This window comes from Tamandua tetradactyla, chromosome 23 (genome assembly GCF_023851605.1).
Source record: "Tamandua tetradactyla isolate mTamTet1 chromosome 23, mTamTet1.pri, whole genome shotgun sequence".
In the NCBI taxonomy this organism is placed as follows: Eukaryota; Metazoa; Chordata; class Mammalia; order Pilosa; family Myrmecophagidae; genus Tamandua; species Tamandua tetradactyla.
In genome coordinates this window covers 52,509,906-52,527,951 of record NC_135349.1, presented here as the reverse complement: position 1 = coordinate 52,527,951, position 18,046 = coordinate 52,509,906, and the positions used below count along the sequence as shown (strand labels likewise).

General features: G+C 49.5%; 1 protein-coding gene and 1 pseudogene across 12 annotated transcripts in view; both read left to right on the top strand.

Moving 5' to 3' along the window:
• Nucleotides 1-78: 78 nt before the first annotated feature.
• MGRN1 (mahogunin ring finger 1) overlaps nt 79-18,046 on the top strand; it is an 85,059-nt gene continuing 67,091 nt past the window's right edge. For 6 of the 12 annotated variants that reach the window (XM_077141922.1, XM_077141921.1, XM_077141917.1 and 3 more), the window contains exon 1: nt 4,330-4,472. In XM_077141922.1, the coding sequence (XP_076998037.1) occupies nt 4,385-4,472 (88 nt within the window). In that variant the 5' untranslated portion in view covers nt 4,330-4,384. Of the gene's footprint in view, nt 409-4,328; nt 4,473-4,811; nt 5,020-5,230; nt 6,848-15,167; nt 15,611-18,046 lie in introns of those variants that run through there. The other 6 variants (XM_077141911.1, XM_077141910.1, XM_077141915.1 and 3 more) reach the window with 5 other exon arrangements.
• On the top strand, nt 10,914-15,007 carry LOC143667818 (putative ribosome biogenesis protein RLP24 pseudogene; annotated as a pseudogene).

Here is an 18,046-nt window from a genome sequence, read left to right as displayed (position 1 = left end):
GGCGGGGCCGGAGGGCGCGGGGGTGGGGCGTGGCGGGCAGTGTTTACAGCGCCGCACGTGCCACTTCCGGTTGTGCGACCCCAGGGCTCTCCCTTAGCGGGCCTACGGGGAGGCGAGGCGGGGAGAAACACTAGGCCGAGGCCTGGCACCGCCTTCCCCGCGCCGGGTGACCTCGGCCGGATTCTTTGCGCCCTCTGGGCCCGTTTTCATCCACTGAGCGACTATTTATTGGGCCCTTCCTCTGGGCCCGGGGAGGGAGGGCGATACTTCAGAGTCAAAACCTGGCGGGGATGGAGGGATGGGGAGGATGGAGACATGTTAAAAATCTCAAGAACAAATGTAGAATTGCACATGTGGAAAGTACCCGAAAGAGGCCGGGACAGGAAGTGGGTTAAAGGCCACTGAAAGGTATTAATAGATCTCTCTTGTAGCTATTTTCAGCACTGGCTGCTGCGGGGACGGGACCGGATGATGGAGTGAGGGGCGTCCAGTCAGGATTAGGCGATGTTCTGGGTGCCTCTGGTTCCAAAGGAGGCCGCCTTTCCCTTGGCAGGGCAGGTTTGCTGTGAAATCTTGTCCGGGGAATTGGAACTGGATTGAATGGAGGAGCTTCAGTGCTCTCGGGGGAGCCGTTCCTGGACCCCTCGTCCCTTCCAGGGGCTCTCCCATGTACTGGCAGGAGGAGGATAATGGGGGTCTTCCGGATAGGGCTTCGAGGATCCTGGAGTTGGAGGAAGGCTAGGGGTGCCCTGGAAGCAAGGATCCCAGTAGGAAAGGGAGCTAGGCCGCAGAGGAACTGCTAAGAGGCCTTTGAGGGGTTGGGGCTGGGAGCTTGGGCCCCTGGCCAGGAACTACTCTTCCAGGTAGGTACCTCAGCCCTGGCAGAAGCCACTTATCCTCCTTCATCTGGGAAACACTATTTTGTCCTCTTCTGTACCATGGGAAAAATTTAGGTTTTTTGCAAATTTTGATGACACCAAGAGATTTTTGTTCTAAGAAACATCCCTCACTTTTACAAAGCATTTGGATTAATGTGGACTAAGTGCTCAGTGGAGGATAGGCATGCAGTAAAAGGCAGCTCTGAATATGATTACCATTATCCTTACTAGGGGGATGGTGGAAGGTGACAATCCTGGACGTCAGCCTTTACTCCACCACTTAATGGCTGTGTGATGCTGGGCCAGTTACTCCTCTGAGCCTCAGTTTCCTTGTTTGTGGAATGCACTCAAGGTGAGTGTTGAGTCCCCGCTCCCACTCCACGGCCCCCACCCAGGGCTGCTGTAGGGGAGTTAATGCCTGTGAGATGCTCAGTATGGGACCTGGTGCTCTGTGTACTCTTGATTTTTTGCACCCACCTCTATCTCCATTTTACAGATGAGGAAACCAAGGCTGGAATCCAGATTGCCTTACCCTTTTGCCTGGCCAGTGGGCCAGCTAGGTGTGTTTCTGCCTAGGGAGGGTGGGTGCCATCCTGTCAGTCTCCAGGGGGGATTTTACTTGTTTAGGGAGTCAGGAAATGCCATCTCTCCTCCTTTCACTGTCACTTAGCACTCAGGTGCTAGCCCAGGCCTGCCCAGCCCAGAAGGAGCTCACCTAGGTGGGGGTGGGACAGTGGAGCTGGCAGGGGCAAGGATCACCCTCCTGGCCCCCATCTCCCCAGCTGGCTTGCTTTCCCTGGAGCCACAGGGGAGGGAAAAAACAGTTTTGTTTTCAGCCAGGACTAGCCTGACTGGAGAGTGGACTTTGGATTTCTCAGTAGGCTTGACCGGGGCCTGACAGCTGGGGCCAGTAGATGGGTGGGAGTAGGAAGAGGAGGGAGAGGCATTTCCAGCAGCACTTTCATTTTAACTAAGGCCCAGGGAGGTTGAGGGCCTTGCTGAAGTTCACAAAGCTGGCCAAGGAAGGGCCAAGGGTCCTGGCCTTCCTGACCTCCCCTGGCTTCTGTCTCCCAGATATTCACTTCCAAATACCACTGCATGCTAGGCTCTGGGAGCACTAGAATGGATAGGCCAGGGTCCTCCTGGCTCAGGAGGCTTGAGAAAGCTAGATTTGAGGTACATAGAACAAGGGGTTATGAAGACAGACCTTACCTTACTTTTCAAAGGACCCTGGCTGACCCAATGCGGGCCTCCTGTTTGGGTACTCTCTGCCTGCCTCCACTCCAGCCACACTTGACTTTGAGCTCCTGGACCAAACTCAGCTGCTATTTCTTACACGTGGTGGTCCTCCTGTCAGGTACTCAGATCGGCCTCCCCCTCACACTTTGCTTGGTTACTCGTATCTTAAGTTTTGGTTTTAATGTCACCTCCTTAAAGAAGCCTCCCTGGACTCACCTCTCAAGTAGGTCTCCCCTGTTATTCCATACTGCACCTCACTCCATTGCCCCATGGCACTTAACACATTTCATAGCTCTACATTTGTTAACATTTTTAGTCTCTGTTTCTTCCTTGTCTGCAACCTCCATGTCTGGCTCGTTCCAGCCTTTGATCTCTGTTGGCTGGCTTGCGTTGCCTTTTGCATAGTAGCTGCCTGATAAATATTTGTTGACTAAATGAATGAATCATCCAGGATGTTGATTGTGGAGCTAGGACTAAATCAGAAAGGGCCTGTCTTCCAGCTGGGCATGGATAATCACAGAAAAATAATGCTGGAGGGGCTTTGAGGACACCTCCAGTGCAAAGCTCCATGAAGCTGAATGTTTAATCAAGCATCCAGCTGTGAAAAGGGCTGCCCAGGCTTAGGATCCAGAGGGAGGACACGTCGGTGTTATTTTTCAGGAGTCTGTGTGGAAACATAAGGATTCTCAGTATTTTCCTTCCTTTCCTCAAAGAGTCAGGGAGGGCATTAAAGTGAACATACCTCTGTAGTGTGGTTGAACTGAAGGAACACTAGAAGAAGGGGAGAGATCTCATACCCAGGTGGAGGTGTCTTCAGGGACAAGAAACGTGAAACATGGGCATTCAAGCATTCCCGTGGCTGGGGAAGGCTGTGGTCGGGACAGTGGTTGGGTTCAAATTCCAGCTTTACTACTTATTTGCGCTGCATCCTTGAGTGGGACACTTCACCCCGCTGAGCCTCATGTTCCTTTGCTGTAAATTGGGAATAAAAATAGACTCTGCATCAGAGACTTAAGTGAGAGATTATATAAAAAGCCCTCAGCATTGATGCTTAGTACATACCAGGCTGGAGTGGGGGGGGTCTTGCTTGTGGGCAGGGAGATTTAATCATGTTCTCTCAAGACCTCAACTCTCCTTTATAATCACACAAACCCCTCAATGTCTTTATTCTTCATTTGGCTTCCAAGGTCCTCCGGCCGTGCTCTGGGTTTTAATCCCTGTAAAGAAAGGTACTGGGTTCATTTAAAGAGGAATCTGATGAATTCGCCATTCTTAGCTTAGACAGCTGCTGCCCTCCCTTGCTGCTTTCTTGAATGCCGGTAGTCCTGTGCTCCTGGGAAGTCCCTTCCCTCTCTGCGCCCCAGTTCCTGGACTGTAAGTCAGCAGAAACAGACCCCCAGCTTGGCCTGCTTACAGAGTTCTGCATGTGAGTCAAAAGCCAAGAAAGTATCTTGTAAGCTGTGAGGTTCTATGTCTTCAACTTGTTTCTTGCAAACTTGTCTTCAGCATCTTATATGTGGCTCTTCCTCTTTTTTACTACACTTTCCCTGTAAAATGGGGAGAGGTTACTGCCTTTTGTGAGGGCTGTAGAATCATGTCTCTAAAGTAATTGTTCTGGGTGTGGTACTGGAGAGGTGCCTGAGTTCTGACAAAGGCCCAAGCAGGAGCTTCCCTTCCCTTGGGAGCATCATTCCAGGTAAGCTTGTGGTTCAGGCTTGCTCTTTCTGGGTGGCAGGTAAAGGTGTGCCCTCTGCTGGCAGGGCAGGAAACAGACCCTGGGACGTGGGGAAAAGCACAGTGGTGCAGGGTGATAGTTCACTAAGAGTGTAAATAGAAGACTTTGAAAACGTTAATATCCGAACAGATTATGAGGCGACAAAAGCTTTAAGATGCGAGTGCTGTGCTTGGAATGCGGAGGGAAGGACAATTTGCGGCGCGGTGCAGTGCTCCTCCCTTCTGGATTTAAGTCCATTTGGTTTGTCCCGAAGCCTGGGGGCCGAGCATCCTGGGAAATGTAGTTCTCTGATGGGCTTCCTGCGCTGCGGTCCCGGCGGCGAGAGGACTCCATTTCCCGAGATGCCGCGGGCCGGGGAGGCGTGGCCGTCGTGGCGTCGGGCCCTGGGCCGAGCCGGGGGTGGGGGTTTGGAGGCCGAGGCGCCGCGGCGGCGGAGGACTAGAGTCCGTGCGGCCTGGTCCGAGCCATGTCCGCGTGAGGACGCCGCCGCCCCCGCCCCGGCCCCGGCCCCGGCCTGGCCGCGCCGCGCACCATGGGCTCCATCTTGAGCCGCCGCATCGCGGGGGTAGAGGACATCGACATCCAGGCCAACTCGGCCTATCGCTACCCCCCGAAGTCCGGTGAGCTCCCGGCCCGGCCCCCGGGTGCGGACGGCGGGCGCCGGTGGCCAGGGGGGCGCGGGGGTGTTGCCCGCGCGGGGACCCGAGACCCTGGGACCCTCCTTGCGGCGCTCGGGTCCCGAGGCTCTGCGCCTCGGCTCGGCCCGGCCCCCGCGGCGTGGCTGAGGGGCTGGGCCCGAGAACGCCCGGAGCCGGCCGGGACTAGTGGGCGCTGCCTTGACTCCCCCGGGGTCGTGCTCGGCGCCGCCACTTCCCGGGTCGGTGACCTTGGGTCAATCACTAACTCCCTCTGTACCTCAGCTCCCTCATCTGTACAGTGGGGGACCTATTAGAAATCGGGGTGAGGGTGGGCCGGCCTGAGGTTCCGTGACCTAAGCCGGCGAGGCGCTTAGCACGGTGCCTGGCGCTTTGTCTGAGCTTATAAAGTGTCAATTGTTATCAGGACTGACATCACCGCCGACGCCGGTTTTTGCCTTCTTTGGTGGTTCGGTGGTTCTGGACACTTTCCATTCGATCTGAGCAGAGGCTGAACTCTCCTGGCTGTCATGTGTGTGTGTGAACTCTCCTGGCCTTCGTGTGTGTGTGTGTGTGTGTGTGTGCGTGTGTGCTGAACTCTCCTGGCTGTCATGTGTGTGTGTGAACTCTCCTGGCCTTCGTGTGTGTGTGTGTGTGTGTGTGTGTGCTGAACTCTCCTGGCTATCGTGTGTGTGTGAACTCTCCTGGCCGTCATGTGTGTGTCGTGTGTGTGTGTGTGTGTGTGTGTGTGTGTGTGTGTGTATTGGGGGAAGTGGGGCTAGGCCTGCAGAGACGCTTGTAATTGAGTGTGGAAAGGGGCTAGGGCTTCTTCCCAAGCTGGAGAGCACTGGAATGGCTGGAGAGAGGTTTCTGGGTTCTCTGGTCCCTTCCCTGTTTTATGGCTCAGGGAATCTGGCACCACCAGGGAGGAAGTGACTTTCCCAAGGTGTCTGAGCTGGAGAAAGGCACACCTGGGACCAGGCCCAGGTGCCCGACTTCTGGCTTCTCAAACAAGTGTTTCCACTCGGTCCTGCTGCTTCAGCTGATGAGCGTGGCCTGACCAAGGACTGTTAACTCTGTCACTCTCTGTCTTAGCTAGTTACTTGGGTGAGAAGGAGAGAAGGAGGGGGTGGCGGAGGGAGGATTGGGACAGCACTGGGACCATCAGATTGGTTCCCTCAGACCCTGCTTCTGAGCTGGCTGCTCTGATGTTGTGGCCTCCTGGGCCTCAAAGCTGGTCCTCCTGCTTCAGCTGGGCCAGGGTCTCCCCAGTGTGGTTCCGGGCCACCTGCTCTTACCCAGTGGGGAGACTTGATGAGGTCATGCCTCAGACCTGCCTGGGCGTCGGAATCTGCATTTAAAACCCATTGCCCAGGTGAGTCTGATGTCCACTTATGTTTGAAAACTGCTCTGCCCTGATTTTGGAAAGTGAAGGAAAGGGGATTACTGGAGTTAAGGAGAGTGGCATTTTTTGGAGCCTTTGAAATAAGATGGAGTCAGAGCTGGGCAGAAAGCACTGTTCCTTAACACTGGGGGAGAGCTCCCCTTCTTGGGGGGCTGTAGGCCAGAGGGACCACCACAGGTCCTGTGGGCTGACATCCCCAGACCTAAAGGAGCAGTTGTTTGATGATGTCCTTTTCTGTCTCCGATATTCTCCCAGCCTGTCTCTGGTTGAATGACCTGGGACAGGTTTCGTAGCCTGGGTCACAGTTTTCCCATGGGTAAAATGGTGATAAACTGTTGACACCGCCTAAGTGGGCCCATGCATGCACAGTGCCCAGAAAAGTGCCTGGCACATACTTGGTGCTTGCCAAATGTTAGCTGCTATAATTGTTTAAGAAAGGAAATTATGCCTAGACCCTGATGCTGAGGACAGTGACTTGATTTTTTTATGCATGACTGAGATTTTTAAAACAAATAAGTTAATAGGGCACTTCCGGTCACCTGGGACCAGAGTAGGCTTGATGTCTCTTCACTTGAGAGCTTGCACAAAACCTCAGACATGGGTTGACAGAGATCCTTCTTTCACAGTCCAGCTTTTGGATCTGGCCTTGTCAGGCCTTGTCAGTCTCTCGTCACCCTCTGTCCCCCTGAGCCTGGACTTGCTTTCTGAATGCAGTTGACACTGCGAATCAATTGGTGCTGGCACCATAGGTGAACCCCATTGGCTACCAGCAGTGACAGTTCTCTTCTGGGCCTGCTGGGAAAGTCCAAAGGCTGCCTGCCCTGCCTGGTATTTTTTTTCCTTGTCTGCTTCCTTATCCTTCTGGGCCACCTTGCAGACACTTAGACCTTTCCTGTTCATTGCTCCTGGCCCTGTGAGCCAGTGCCTTCCCAGACTCTCCATGAGGTCATGGCAGGTCAGTCAAGGCAGAAGGGACCCTGGCAGTGCTTGCATATGTTTCCCTAAGAGCGGCCCGGGCACCTGGGAGGGGTTTGGGACGGTTTTTAGGGGTGCCTCCTGGGCTGTTAAATCACTTCATGGGAAAGTTGTTCTCCATTTCGGATCCCTGTCAGTTTTTTTTTATTTTGTCGAGGAGAAAGGTTCATTCCATGCTAATGCCTTTTAGTATGTTTCCAGCACTTTTCAACTGCCTTTTGCTTTTGGAATTTTCAGCATTTGCTACAGCATAGCTAGCTCGAATTTTAAAAATACTTACTTTGGTTTCATTGTACCTTTAAAATTTATTTCATTCTTAAGAGCTTTATTGAGGTGTAATTTAGGCACCTACAATTGATCTGTTGCAAAACTAAGGTTTGCTGATTTTTAGTAAATGTATAGACTCGTTCAGCCATCACCACAATCCAGTTTTAGATGCTTCCATCACCTGGAGAAGTTTTCTTGTGCCTATTTGCGGTCAATTCCCACTCCACCCCCAGCTCGTCACTAATGTGCATTCTGTCTTAAAATTTTGCCTTTTCTGGGCATTTCACGTAAATGAATCATATAGCATGTAGTCTTTTTTCTGTCAGACTTCTTTCACTTAGCACAGTGTTTTTGTGGTTTATCGATAAAGCATGAATTAATTAATACTTGATCATGTTGTGTGTAAACAGCATTTTTTATTCATCCACTCACCTGTTAATGGACATTTGAGTTGTTTCCGTTTGCCTGTTATGAATAATGTTGCTAGGAATATTTATATACAAGGCTTTGTGTGGACATATGTTTTCATTCTCTTCATACCTAGGAGTGGGATTGCCGGATCATATTGTAACTTTACGCTCAACTTTTTGAGGAACTGCCAAATTGTTTTTCACAAAGATGCACCATTTTACATTCCCAGCAGTAATGAGGGTTCCAATTTCTCTGCCTCCTCACCAACAATTGTTATTGTCTGAATTTTTGATTCTAGCCATCCTAAGGGTCTGAGGTGGTATTTCATTGTGATTTCGATTTGCATGTCTCTAAATAGCTAATGATGTTGAGCATCTTTTCAAGTGCTCATTGGTCATTTGTAAATCATCTTTTCCTTTTGTGTTATGTGTGTGAAATGTCTGTTGAAGTCTTTTGCCCAATTTTTGAAAATTGGGTTGTGTTTTTTTGAGATGTAAGAGTTCCTTATGTATTCTGGGTACAGTTCCTTTATCAGCCACATAACTTAAATATTTTCTTCCAGACTGTGACTTGTCTGTTCATTTTCTTAATGGTGTCTTTTGAAGAGCAGAAGATTTCAACTTTGATGAAGTCCAGCTTACCAGTTTCTCCCTTTATGGATCATGCTTTTGGAGTCATATCTAAGAAATCTTTGTCTAACCTAAGTAAACAAAATTTTGTCCTATGTTTTCTTTCTAGAAGTTCTACAGTTTTAGTTCTTATATTTATCTGTGATTTATTTTGAGTTGTTTTTTATATATGCTTTGAGGTAAAGATCTCATTTCATTTTTTTTGCATGTGAATATTCCAGCATCAGTGATGAAAGAATATACTTTTTCCATCGAATTGCCTTTGCTCATTTTTTGAAAATCAGTTGACCATAAATGTGAGGGTTTATTTTTGGATTCTTGGTTCTGTTCCTTTGATCTATACATCTATCCCAGAGGTTCTCAGTCGGGGTGGGGGGTTGGGGGTGATTTTGGCCTCAGGGAACATTTGGCAATGTCTGAAGACATTTTTGGGTTGTTAACAGGGATGGGGGGTGTGCGTGGCCCTTCTAGCAGGTTGAGGCCACGTCCTGCAGTGTCCAGGGCAACCCCCACCACAGAGAATTATCTAGTCTAAACGTCATTCACACTGGGGCAGAGAAAGCTGGGCTAGCCTTCGGCCAGTACCGCTCTGCCGTGCTTATTGAGGTTCAGAGTACGTTTTGGCAATCAGGTAGTATAAATCCTCCACCTTTTTATTTTTCAAAATTACTTTGGATATTCTATGCCTTTTGTGTTTCCAAATAAACCTTAGAATTAGCTTGTCAATTTCTACAAAAATCCTGCAGGGATTTAGATAATGATTACATGAAATTCGTTGACACTTTGGGGAGAAATGCCACCTTTGCAATGCTGAGTCTTCCTCTCAATGTATATGTATTTAGTTCTTTCATTTCTTGGTATTATTTATTTTTAAGGTAATTGTATCTAATTAAGCCAGCTGATGCTGGTTTTCCAGTCCAGTAGTGATAGACAGTTTCCTTCTTGACATTTCTTGGAGTAAGAGTTGATTTTGATAAAGTCAGTAATTCACTTAATGCATGTAGGCAAGAGTTGTGGCATGGGCCCTGCAGTGAGAGCTCCTGAAGCTGGGGGAATGCTGCTGTTGCCAGGCACCCCCTGTTTTAGTGAGGACTGAGGCTCCAGGGCAGTGATCATCCTCACCTGAGGTTCATGGCGGGGCCAGCTCCCAGCCCAGGTTCTGCCCACTTGCCCTGAATTGGGGCAGCCCCTTTGCCTAGGTACTTCCCTCCTAAGAGCGCTTTCCTCTGGAAACCTGAACTCCACATGGCATTTTGTGCAAAGTCACAAGGCCCGGCTATTCCCATTCTTCCCACTGCAGGGCTGAGAGGCCTGTGGGAGCCGGTGGGCCCTCCTGCCCGGCTCACCCTTCCGCGTGCTCCTGGGACACCACAGGGCCCTGAGGGTGCCTCCCTGAGTGTTCCTTCCTGAGAGAGCCAGTGGGAGCAGGGGCTCTGCCGCGGAGTGTGCAAGGCTGGGACATGGGCTTGGCAGAGTGGAAAGGGCTGGTTTTGGGGATTCAGGGACCTGCTTCCAGGACTGGCTCCCCCTCCCTGGCTGTGAGACCTGGGGCGCTGGGGTCAGGGGTCATCATGCTAACAGCAGGCAGGCCTGCTCTGCGCAGCTGCACATCCTCCTTGCTCCCCTCGCCAGCCCTGCAGGGTGGGCCTGTTTGCCTTTCAGGAAAGGGAACTGAGCCCTGACAGATGCAGCTTCTTGCCTGAATTTCAAAAGCAGGTGATACACCATCTCCAAGAGCTGGGAACAGCCCAGGTTCCAGTCAGGAGGTGAATGGATTATAACTCCTTAGGATGGAATATTACCCAACTATGCAAAGTGCTGGCACATGCTCCAACACGGACAAACCTTGTAAATATAGTGTGGAGTGAAATGAGCCAGACACAAAATGACAAACACTGTATGATTTTGCTTACATGGCACACCTAGGTTAAGCAGATGCAGAGACAGAAAGCTGGTTACCAGGGGCTGGGGGCGGGGGCAGTGGGGAGTGGCTGCTTGATGGGTATGGGGTGATGAAAATGTTTTGAAACTAGATAAAGATGCAGTGACAAATGCCACTGAATTATTCACTTTAACATAATTAATTTTATGTTATGTGAGTTTCACCTCAATTGAAAAAAGAGAGAAAGAGAAAAGCAGGTACTAGGATGTCACAGTAGGGCTCCTAAAGAGCAGATGGTGCCAAGCCTGTGGAGAGGGCCCGGCTGGGTGCCCCTGCTGCTGGCTGTGGACTGTGAGCTGAGTGCAGCGGCTGCCCTAGGTTTGAGGGCACCTCTCCCCTCTGGGACTGCGAGTGTTTGCTCCCGGGGTGAGCTGGGCCGGGCCTGGGCGTCAGTACCCTGGGTCCCTGCAGGCCAGGGGCTCAGGGTGGTGGGGAATCCTGACCCCAGCATGTGCCCACTTGCTGGATGTGTGAGAGCCCTGAGCCCTCCATATTTGTGGAGAGGGTGACCCGAGGTCCCCACGTTGTTTGCTGGGTTCCATGCATGTCACAGGTCACATCCACTTGAGGGAGCTGTCACGGTTTCTCTGGGAATTATCAAGAAACAATCACCTGTTAAATCAGAAACAGCCTGCTTGTCTTATCTTGCCTGGGTCAGCTTCCTACTCCCCAAGCTTTGCTGAACTTGCGCTACCTCTGCCCATTTCACCAAGTTCGCTGGAGGCGCTGCATAGCCTTTCTTTGGGTCTTTGAATGTATGCTCTCCCCAGGCCAAGCCAGCCAGACCTTCCGGGGGAATGACACCCGAGGTGGGGGTGGACTGGAGGGAGAGAGGAGCGCGGATCATAAGATAACAGCTTTATTGAGGTGCAGTTCGCATACCCCACCGTACCTCCTATTAAAGCCAATGTACCTTTTTAGTACATTCACAAGGTTGTGTGACCATCACCCCCATCTAAATCCAGAACATTTTCATCTCCCAAAAAGAGCCTCTGTACCCGTTAACATTCACTCACAGTGCCCCTCCCCCTGGCAACCATGAATCTACTTCCTGTCTCTATGGATTTTCTTCTTGGGACATTTCATATAAGTGGAATCATACAATATGTGGACTTCAGTGCATCACTTAATTCACTCAGCATGATGTTTTCTAGCAGGTGTCAGAACTTTATTCCTTTTTTAAGGCTGAATTACAATATTTTCTTGTATGGAAATAGCACATTTTCTTGGTGCATTCATCTGTTCATGGACATTGGCATTGTTTCCAGAATTTTTTATTCTCTTAGAGAAGTTGCTTGTACCTGCAAGGCTCCATGATTTGTGGGGGAGGCTGGCTTCCAGTGTCCCTCTTCTTGGGGGTGGCATCCTAGGAGGGTGTCACCTTCCCCTTCTCCTCTTCCAGCTTCTATGATGGGAAGCTGGAAGAGGCTCTGGGCGGCCCACCTTTAGGCCATGTGGTAAACCATGGAAGCAGCCAGCTGGGAAAACTGGTTGCTCAAGCCCTAGGGTGAGCTACCTGGGTTTGACAGACTCTGCCACTGCTAGCAAGTTCCCACCTCCTTCTGTCATCTGGGAAATGGGAGCACTAAGTCTTGGGGTTGTTGGGTGACACGTGGTATAAGGCGTGGTCAGTGGTCACTGTTGTAGAAATCTGTAAATGAGAAGCTCTGCCCAGGCTCCCCCAGCTTTGTCCTGGCTCTGGGTGGCTGTTAGGGTTCAGGACACTTTGGGTCACATTCCTACCCCAGGCCACAGCTGTGACCATTCTGTCCTGCTCCTCCAGCTCCCCACCCTGGGTTCAGGCATCAGTGTCTCAGAAACTTAGAGACCGGAGGTGAACTGTCCTTGGAATTTCCAGGAGGAGACCTGGCCGGACGGCAAATAGGCCTTTCGTCTGGTGCCAAGAGATGGCTGCTGCCTGCCCCGAAGTTGTCTGTGACCTGCAGGCTGGGAGGCGAGGGCTGGCAGCCCAGGATGAAAGGCAGCTTAGTTTGAATGTGCATACCAGGAAGTGTGCTTTCTTTCGGGGCCAGGCTATCCCTGTCACTGCGAGGTGTTCGTCCACAAGGATTGTAAATTCCAGATTCTGTAAATCCAAACGTCCTAAAAACTTTAAAAAGGAGAGCAATCCCTACAAGGCCAGGTGTACTAAAGCATTCCGGAAAGCACCTGGTAAAGAGCTTACGATAGATAATTCATTTAAATTTGAAAAACATAGAAATGAACCTGTCAAGTACTGGTGAGAGCTATGGAATAAAACTGTCTATGCAGTGAACAGAATCGAGGAAATTAGACAGAAACTCCAAGCTAAGTTTATAATGATCAGGTTAAAGAAAAATGAGGAACAGAAAGTTCAGGACATAAAAGAAGTCAAGCAAAACGTCCCTCTTTTCCAGACTCCTTTTGCAGGCACAGGGAAGCAGCTGGAAGAAAGAATGGCTCAGCAATTGCAACAGGATGTGGACATAGAAGGTGTTGCTTAAAAATCTGTTTGCAGCCATTTTTATATATGCATTTGAAAATCTCTTCTGGGGACTCAGAACTTCCAAATTAGTGATTTATTTTTGCCATCAGGTCACTCAAATGAAAGCTAATTAAAAAGTACAACCCTCATGTTGTTACCCATAAAACATCAGATGTTAGGAACGTTAGATTGTATCTCACCTTTAAACCTTTACTGTTAAGGTATACTTATGTAAATTGTGAAAATTCTGTAATTACAGAAGTGAATTGTGGGCATCAAGTGGTCATGTCCTTAGATAATAGCCCGAGGCAGTGTTGATGTAATAACTAATAACAAAAATTTATGGTTGATGATACATAAAATTTTCTTTGCAGTGACATACTCCCTTTCTCAATGTTATAGAAGGGAGCTGCAATAAGGAACTACAATCTTGTATGAAAATTGGTCTCAAATTATACCTTTATTTTGTTTTTAAGATTTCCTGTTTTGGTTTACTGGTGTCTTAGCTGAGCATTTTGGCACTCATCTATTGAGGCCTGATTATGTCAGATAGTTCTGGCCTGGTTTAAGTGTTCTGATAGCCAGTTGTGGATGTTGTGGGTGAGAACTGAATAGCATTTTCCTGAGATGGCATTAAACTCCATTAATTTCCACTAACTTGAGATTCCTGGTGGAACAAGTGTTTTTTTTTTCTCCAGTTTGGCACTAATTTAGAAGCAGAGGAATCCCAGTGCTTTTAAAAATCTGTTGTATTTTCTTTACAAAAGCTCCTGTTTTTGGAAAATGCAGCTTATGGATAGCATTGGTTCATTGTTTGCACATGAAATGAAAAAATTCTAAAGTGAAAAAAGGGGGAGAATTAGTTTGGAGTATGTGTGTATTTTCATCCTCATAAGTTGGGGGGTAGCATCCTTTATCTTCCTTACACTGTACCCTTCTTCAGAGGTAGATGGCTGTGCAGGTTAATCAGCTTAGCCTTGTATAAAGGACTGGAGCTTCATGGTAAGTGAATTTGAAGGGAAAAACAGTTCCAGCTGACATGACAGTTCAGTGCTTAAAAATATATGTATTTTAATATTTTAAAATACATGAAATCCAGGTCTGACAGGCATTGAAGGTATGTCCAGCCCAGCTCTGCTGCCCTGTAGCCAGCGAGCATGCTGGAGGAACTGCCCAGCCCACAGCCCTGTCTCCCTGCCATGGGGAAGGCCTGTCTGATTTTGAACTCAGTGCCCCTGGACTGAGGCGCTCTTGGGGGTCTGACTTCTTTCGCTCCACGAGAGATGAATCAGATGCACTCGCAGGATTCACGCGATGGAGTTTATTTTGTCTCCCTCTGCCGCGGTGGGTGGTGGGGTCACGTCAGCTCAGAGCTGCCAGGGATGAGGCTATAGTGGGCGCGCTCACATCTGATTTCTTTGGGTCATGATGACAGCCATGCCTCTCATGGCCGTGTGTGTTCAGCTTCAGTAGATTTTACACGCAGTTTTTTTCAGAGGGTTGTGCCAATTTGCACACACACCGGCAGAGTACAGAGTTGTGTTTGCAGTACATTCTCACTGAGCCTAAGGAAGGTCAGGTTTTTGTTTTTAATTGTAGCCACTTAGTGGATATTTCATTGTGGTTTGCATTTACAATTCCTTGCTGACAAACGAGTCTGAGAACCTTTTCATTTGTAAATTGGCCATTCATTTCTTTCCCTTAAGTACCTTTTGCACATTTAAAAAAAATTGAGTTGTCTCTCTTTCTTCTTACTGATTTGCAGGAGCTCTGTATACTAAGTGTTTTGATATATTTTTGGATTCTTTGGAAATTGGTGATCTGTATGACATTTATGGAAACTAGCTTAGTAAGAAGTGGAATTTATTGGAAGGCTGCGGGGAAGACTCTGGAGCCCAAGGGTGGGGACCCACAGCCCGTAGTGTCCTTGGCTCTGTCCTTCTGTCTCAGTCCTTCTGTCTGTCTGCAGCCAGCTCACTGGCTGCCCGCGGGTGGGCCTCTGAATTCGAGGGCCTGACCCAGCAGCCGTCCTGGGGTCCCAGTTCCTGATCCCTCAGCAAAAAGGATCTGATTGGGTCCGATGTCCATCCCGGCCACTCACCTGTTGGGGGTGTAGGAGTCACGTCCTGTGGTGGCAGCTGGCCCATCCCGTGGGTGGGGGTGTATTGGCTGGGGAGCAACTCTTCGCAAAAAATAATGGCTACAGCTTAAACCCAGGTGAACTAGGTTCTGTGCTGATCCCGGTGCCTCATTGTTTGGGCTCATAGTTCTTCCTCCTCCACGCTGGGGGCTGGGAGGCTGTTACTGCACGTGGTGACACCGAGGAACTGGCCTGGATAGGGAGTTAGGGAGCAAGCCTTAATTTCTTACAGGGTCCTTTGAGCAGTCGTCTCTGTTTATCTTCAGGGTGCCCGGGGTTGGGGTTTGTCCTCTTGTCTCCAGGTACTAGCCAGTGTTTACCTTGACTCCTGCTGGTAACCTCGTGTCCCATGTCACAAATGAGGTAACCTTGTGTCCCATGTCACAAATGAGGAAACCAGGCTCCGAGTGTCACGCAGCAGGGAGAGAGGAGGGGCTGGGGCGGGCGCAGTGGCAGGCCCAGCAGCGCAGCTCTGCTCGCTCATGAGTGAACTTGTCCAGGAGCTGGACGAGGCCTGCCCCAGCTGGGGTTTCTCTCTGACCTGCTTCCTGGGAAGGGGCTGCTGCCCCCCAGCCCCCAGTTCAGCATGCTGTTCCCGTGGGAAAGGCGGCCCTGAACTCACACTCCGTTCTCATCTTGGGCCCCCTGGAGATGACTGTCTGCGCGTCCAGGGATTTGTGGAGCCAAGAATTGGGACCAGCTGTTCTCTCGCAGAATTGCAAGAATTCATTGGCAGTGGGATCCAGGAGTTGTCCCCAGCCATTTGGAGGCCAACAGTGAAATCCACGTGCAACACCCTGGGTTCCAAGGCAAAGCTGGTCTCTTAGGCTGAGGGCGTGCTGGATGCCTTTATGAACCTTATAAGTGCTTTGTTAACTGGGTTGATGTAGGTGAGAATGCAAGCCCTGTTGTTGGAAGCAAGGGTTCAATGAAAGGTGCCTCCTCCCTGGTTGTGAGGCTTGAATGGCTATTTGACCTGTCAGGGCCTTGGTTTCTTCCACAGGAAACAAGCAGTAACAGGGTTTCATGGTCAGGTTCATGTGTCAACTTGGCCAAGTGGTCGTACCTGTTTGTCTGGTTGGGCAAATGCTGGCCTGTTGCGATGAGGACATTTCATAGAATTAAGTCATGATCATGTCAGCTGCATCTGCAGCTGATTCCATTTGTCATCAGCCAAGGAGAGTGTCTTCTGCAATGAGTGATGCTTTTAAGCATCTAATCACCAGAAGCCTTTTAAGGAGGATTCAGAAGAGACAGGCTCTCTTCCTGCTTTGGCTGGTGACCCTCTCCTGTGGAGTTCACCAAAATCCGCCTGCCCTGCAGATTTTGGACTCTGCGTTCCCGTGGTCACATGAGACACTTTTATAAATTTTATATTTGCGAGTGTTCCCTGTTGATTCTGTTTCTCTAGAGAACCCTAACTAATACACAGGGTCATCCACTAGAGGGGTTCACTCATTCAACGAGTGTTTATCCGGCACCTACTGTGTAGCACCGGGGCAGTGTCACCAGGATGTAGAACAGCGAGGGGAGTCCCGGGGTGGGAATGGGGGTGGTGGTGGTAAAGGGGAGCAGGAAGGGACAAATAAACCAGGAGAAATAGTGATCAAGACTGCAGAGTGTTGAAAGGGGAGGCGTTGAAAGGGGAGGCATCAAAAGAGGCTGAGGAAGGCCCCATCGTGGTTCCTGCCGAGGAGTGGCCCATTGGTCATAGGGAATGAAAGAGGCCTCCGGATTCAATAAGTGGGGCGTCCCCTCGCTGATGGTGGCCATCCCAGCTGGGTTCTCGTGGGCCAGAGCTCACAGTCTGTCTATCCTGCTTCTTTTGTGGGTATCCCAGAGGTTGGTGGGTTTGGGTGCAAATGCTTCTCAAGGATCAAACCCGGAGCCTTGGACCTAGCGGGTCCCAAATTTTGGTCTCTGATAAACTTTGTTATTATTATTGTTGTTTTAAAACACAGTGTGAGTGCATAGTCCTGAAAGGTTGAAGCTGTGCAGATGTATTGACGGAGCATGTCAAGGTCCCCATTTACTCTACCCCCGTCTTCCTCCCCGAGAGCAGTTTGGGGTGGAACCTTCCAGACCCTCTTGTTCAGATCTTCCTTTTCTTCTTCTTTTTTTCTATTTCAGAATTTTGATTATGATAACATACAGCACAAAATTTCCCATTTTAATCATTTTTAAAGGTTCAACTCAGTGGTACTAATGGCATTCACAGTGTTGTGTTCCCATCAGCACCATCCATCACCAAAACTCTCTCATCACCCCAAACAAATTTTATCCCCATCAAGCAAGAACTCCTTATTCCCTCTCTAATCTTTCTGTCTCTATGAATTTGCTTATTCTAATTATTTCATATATGCAGAATTATATAACATTTGGCCTTTCATGTCTGGCTTATTTCATTCACTGTGATGTCTTCAGGGTTCATTCATGTTGTCACATGTATCAGAACTTCATTCCTTTGTATGGCTGAATAATTTCCCATTGTATGGATGCTCTCTCTTGTGCTCATCCATTCATTCATTGATGGACACTTGGATTGCTTCCATCTTCTGGCTATTGTGAATAATGCTGCCATGAACACTGGTGTGCAAGTATCTCTTGAGTCCCTAGGATTGCTGAGTCAGATGATAATTCCGTGTTTAACTTTCTGAGGAGCTGCCAAACTGATTTCCAGATGCTGCTCCATTTTACATTCCCACCAGCAGTTCAGGCTGCTGTATAGTTCAGAGACATTAATTACATTTCCAGTGCTGTGCTAATATCAGCAACCATACATTACGAAGACTTTCTCATCACCCAAATGAACTCTGCTCTCCTTAAGCAGTAGTTCTCCATTCCCTCCTGCCTCCAGTCCCTGGGAACCTCTAATCTACTTTCTGTCTCCATGAATTTACCTATTCTAGATATTTTATTTCACTTGAGTGGAATCACACAAGATTTGTCCTTTTGTTTCTGGCTTATTTCCCACCGCATCACATCTTCAGGAAGATGGATCTGCGTTTAGCCTTAGAGTTGGAGACAACCTAGGAGGCGCCAAGGCTCTGGGGTCCTGGGATGAGTCTGTGCCCAGTCATTGGGATTTCTAGGCCACAGTTAGCCTCCCTGGCATATGCCAATCCCCCTGATGTGGCTGCAGTGGTGTTTTCAGCTGTTCCGATGGGAAGGCCTTTGCACGTGGCTCTTAGTGTGAACAGCTGTGGTCTCACTGCCGGGCACTGTCACCTGTCACCTGTGTAGTGGGAGGCCAGGTGCAGATTGAGAAAGACACCGGCTCTGGAATGTGCAGGTTTGAGCCCCAGCCCCATCACTTATGTGCTTGG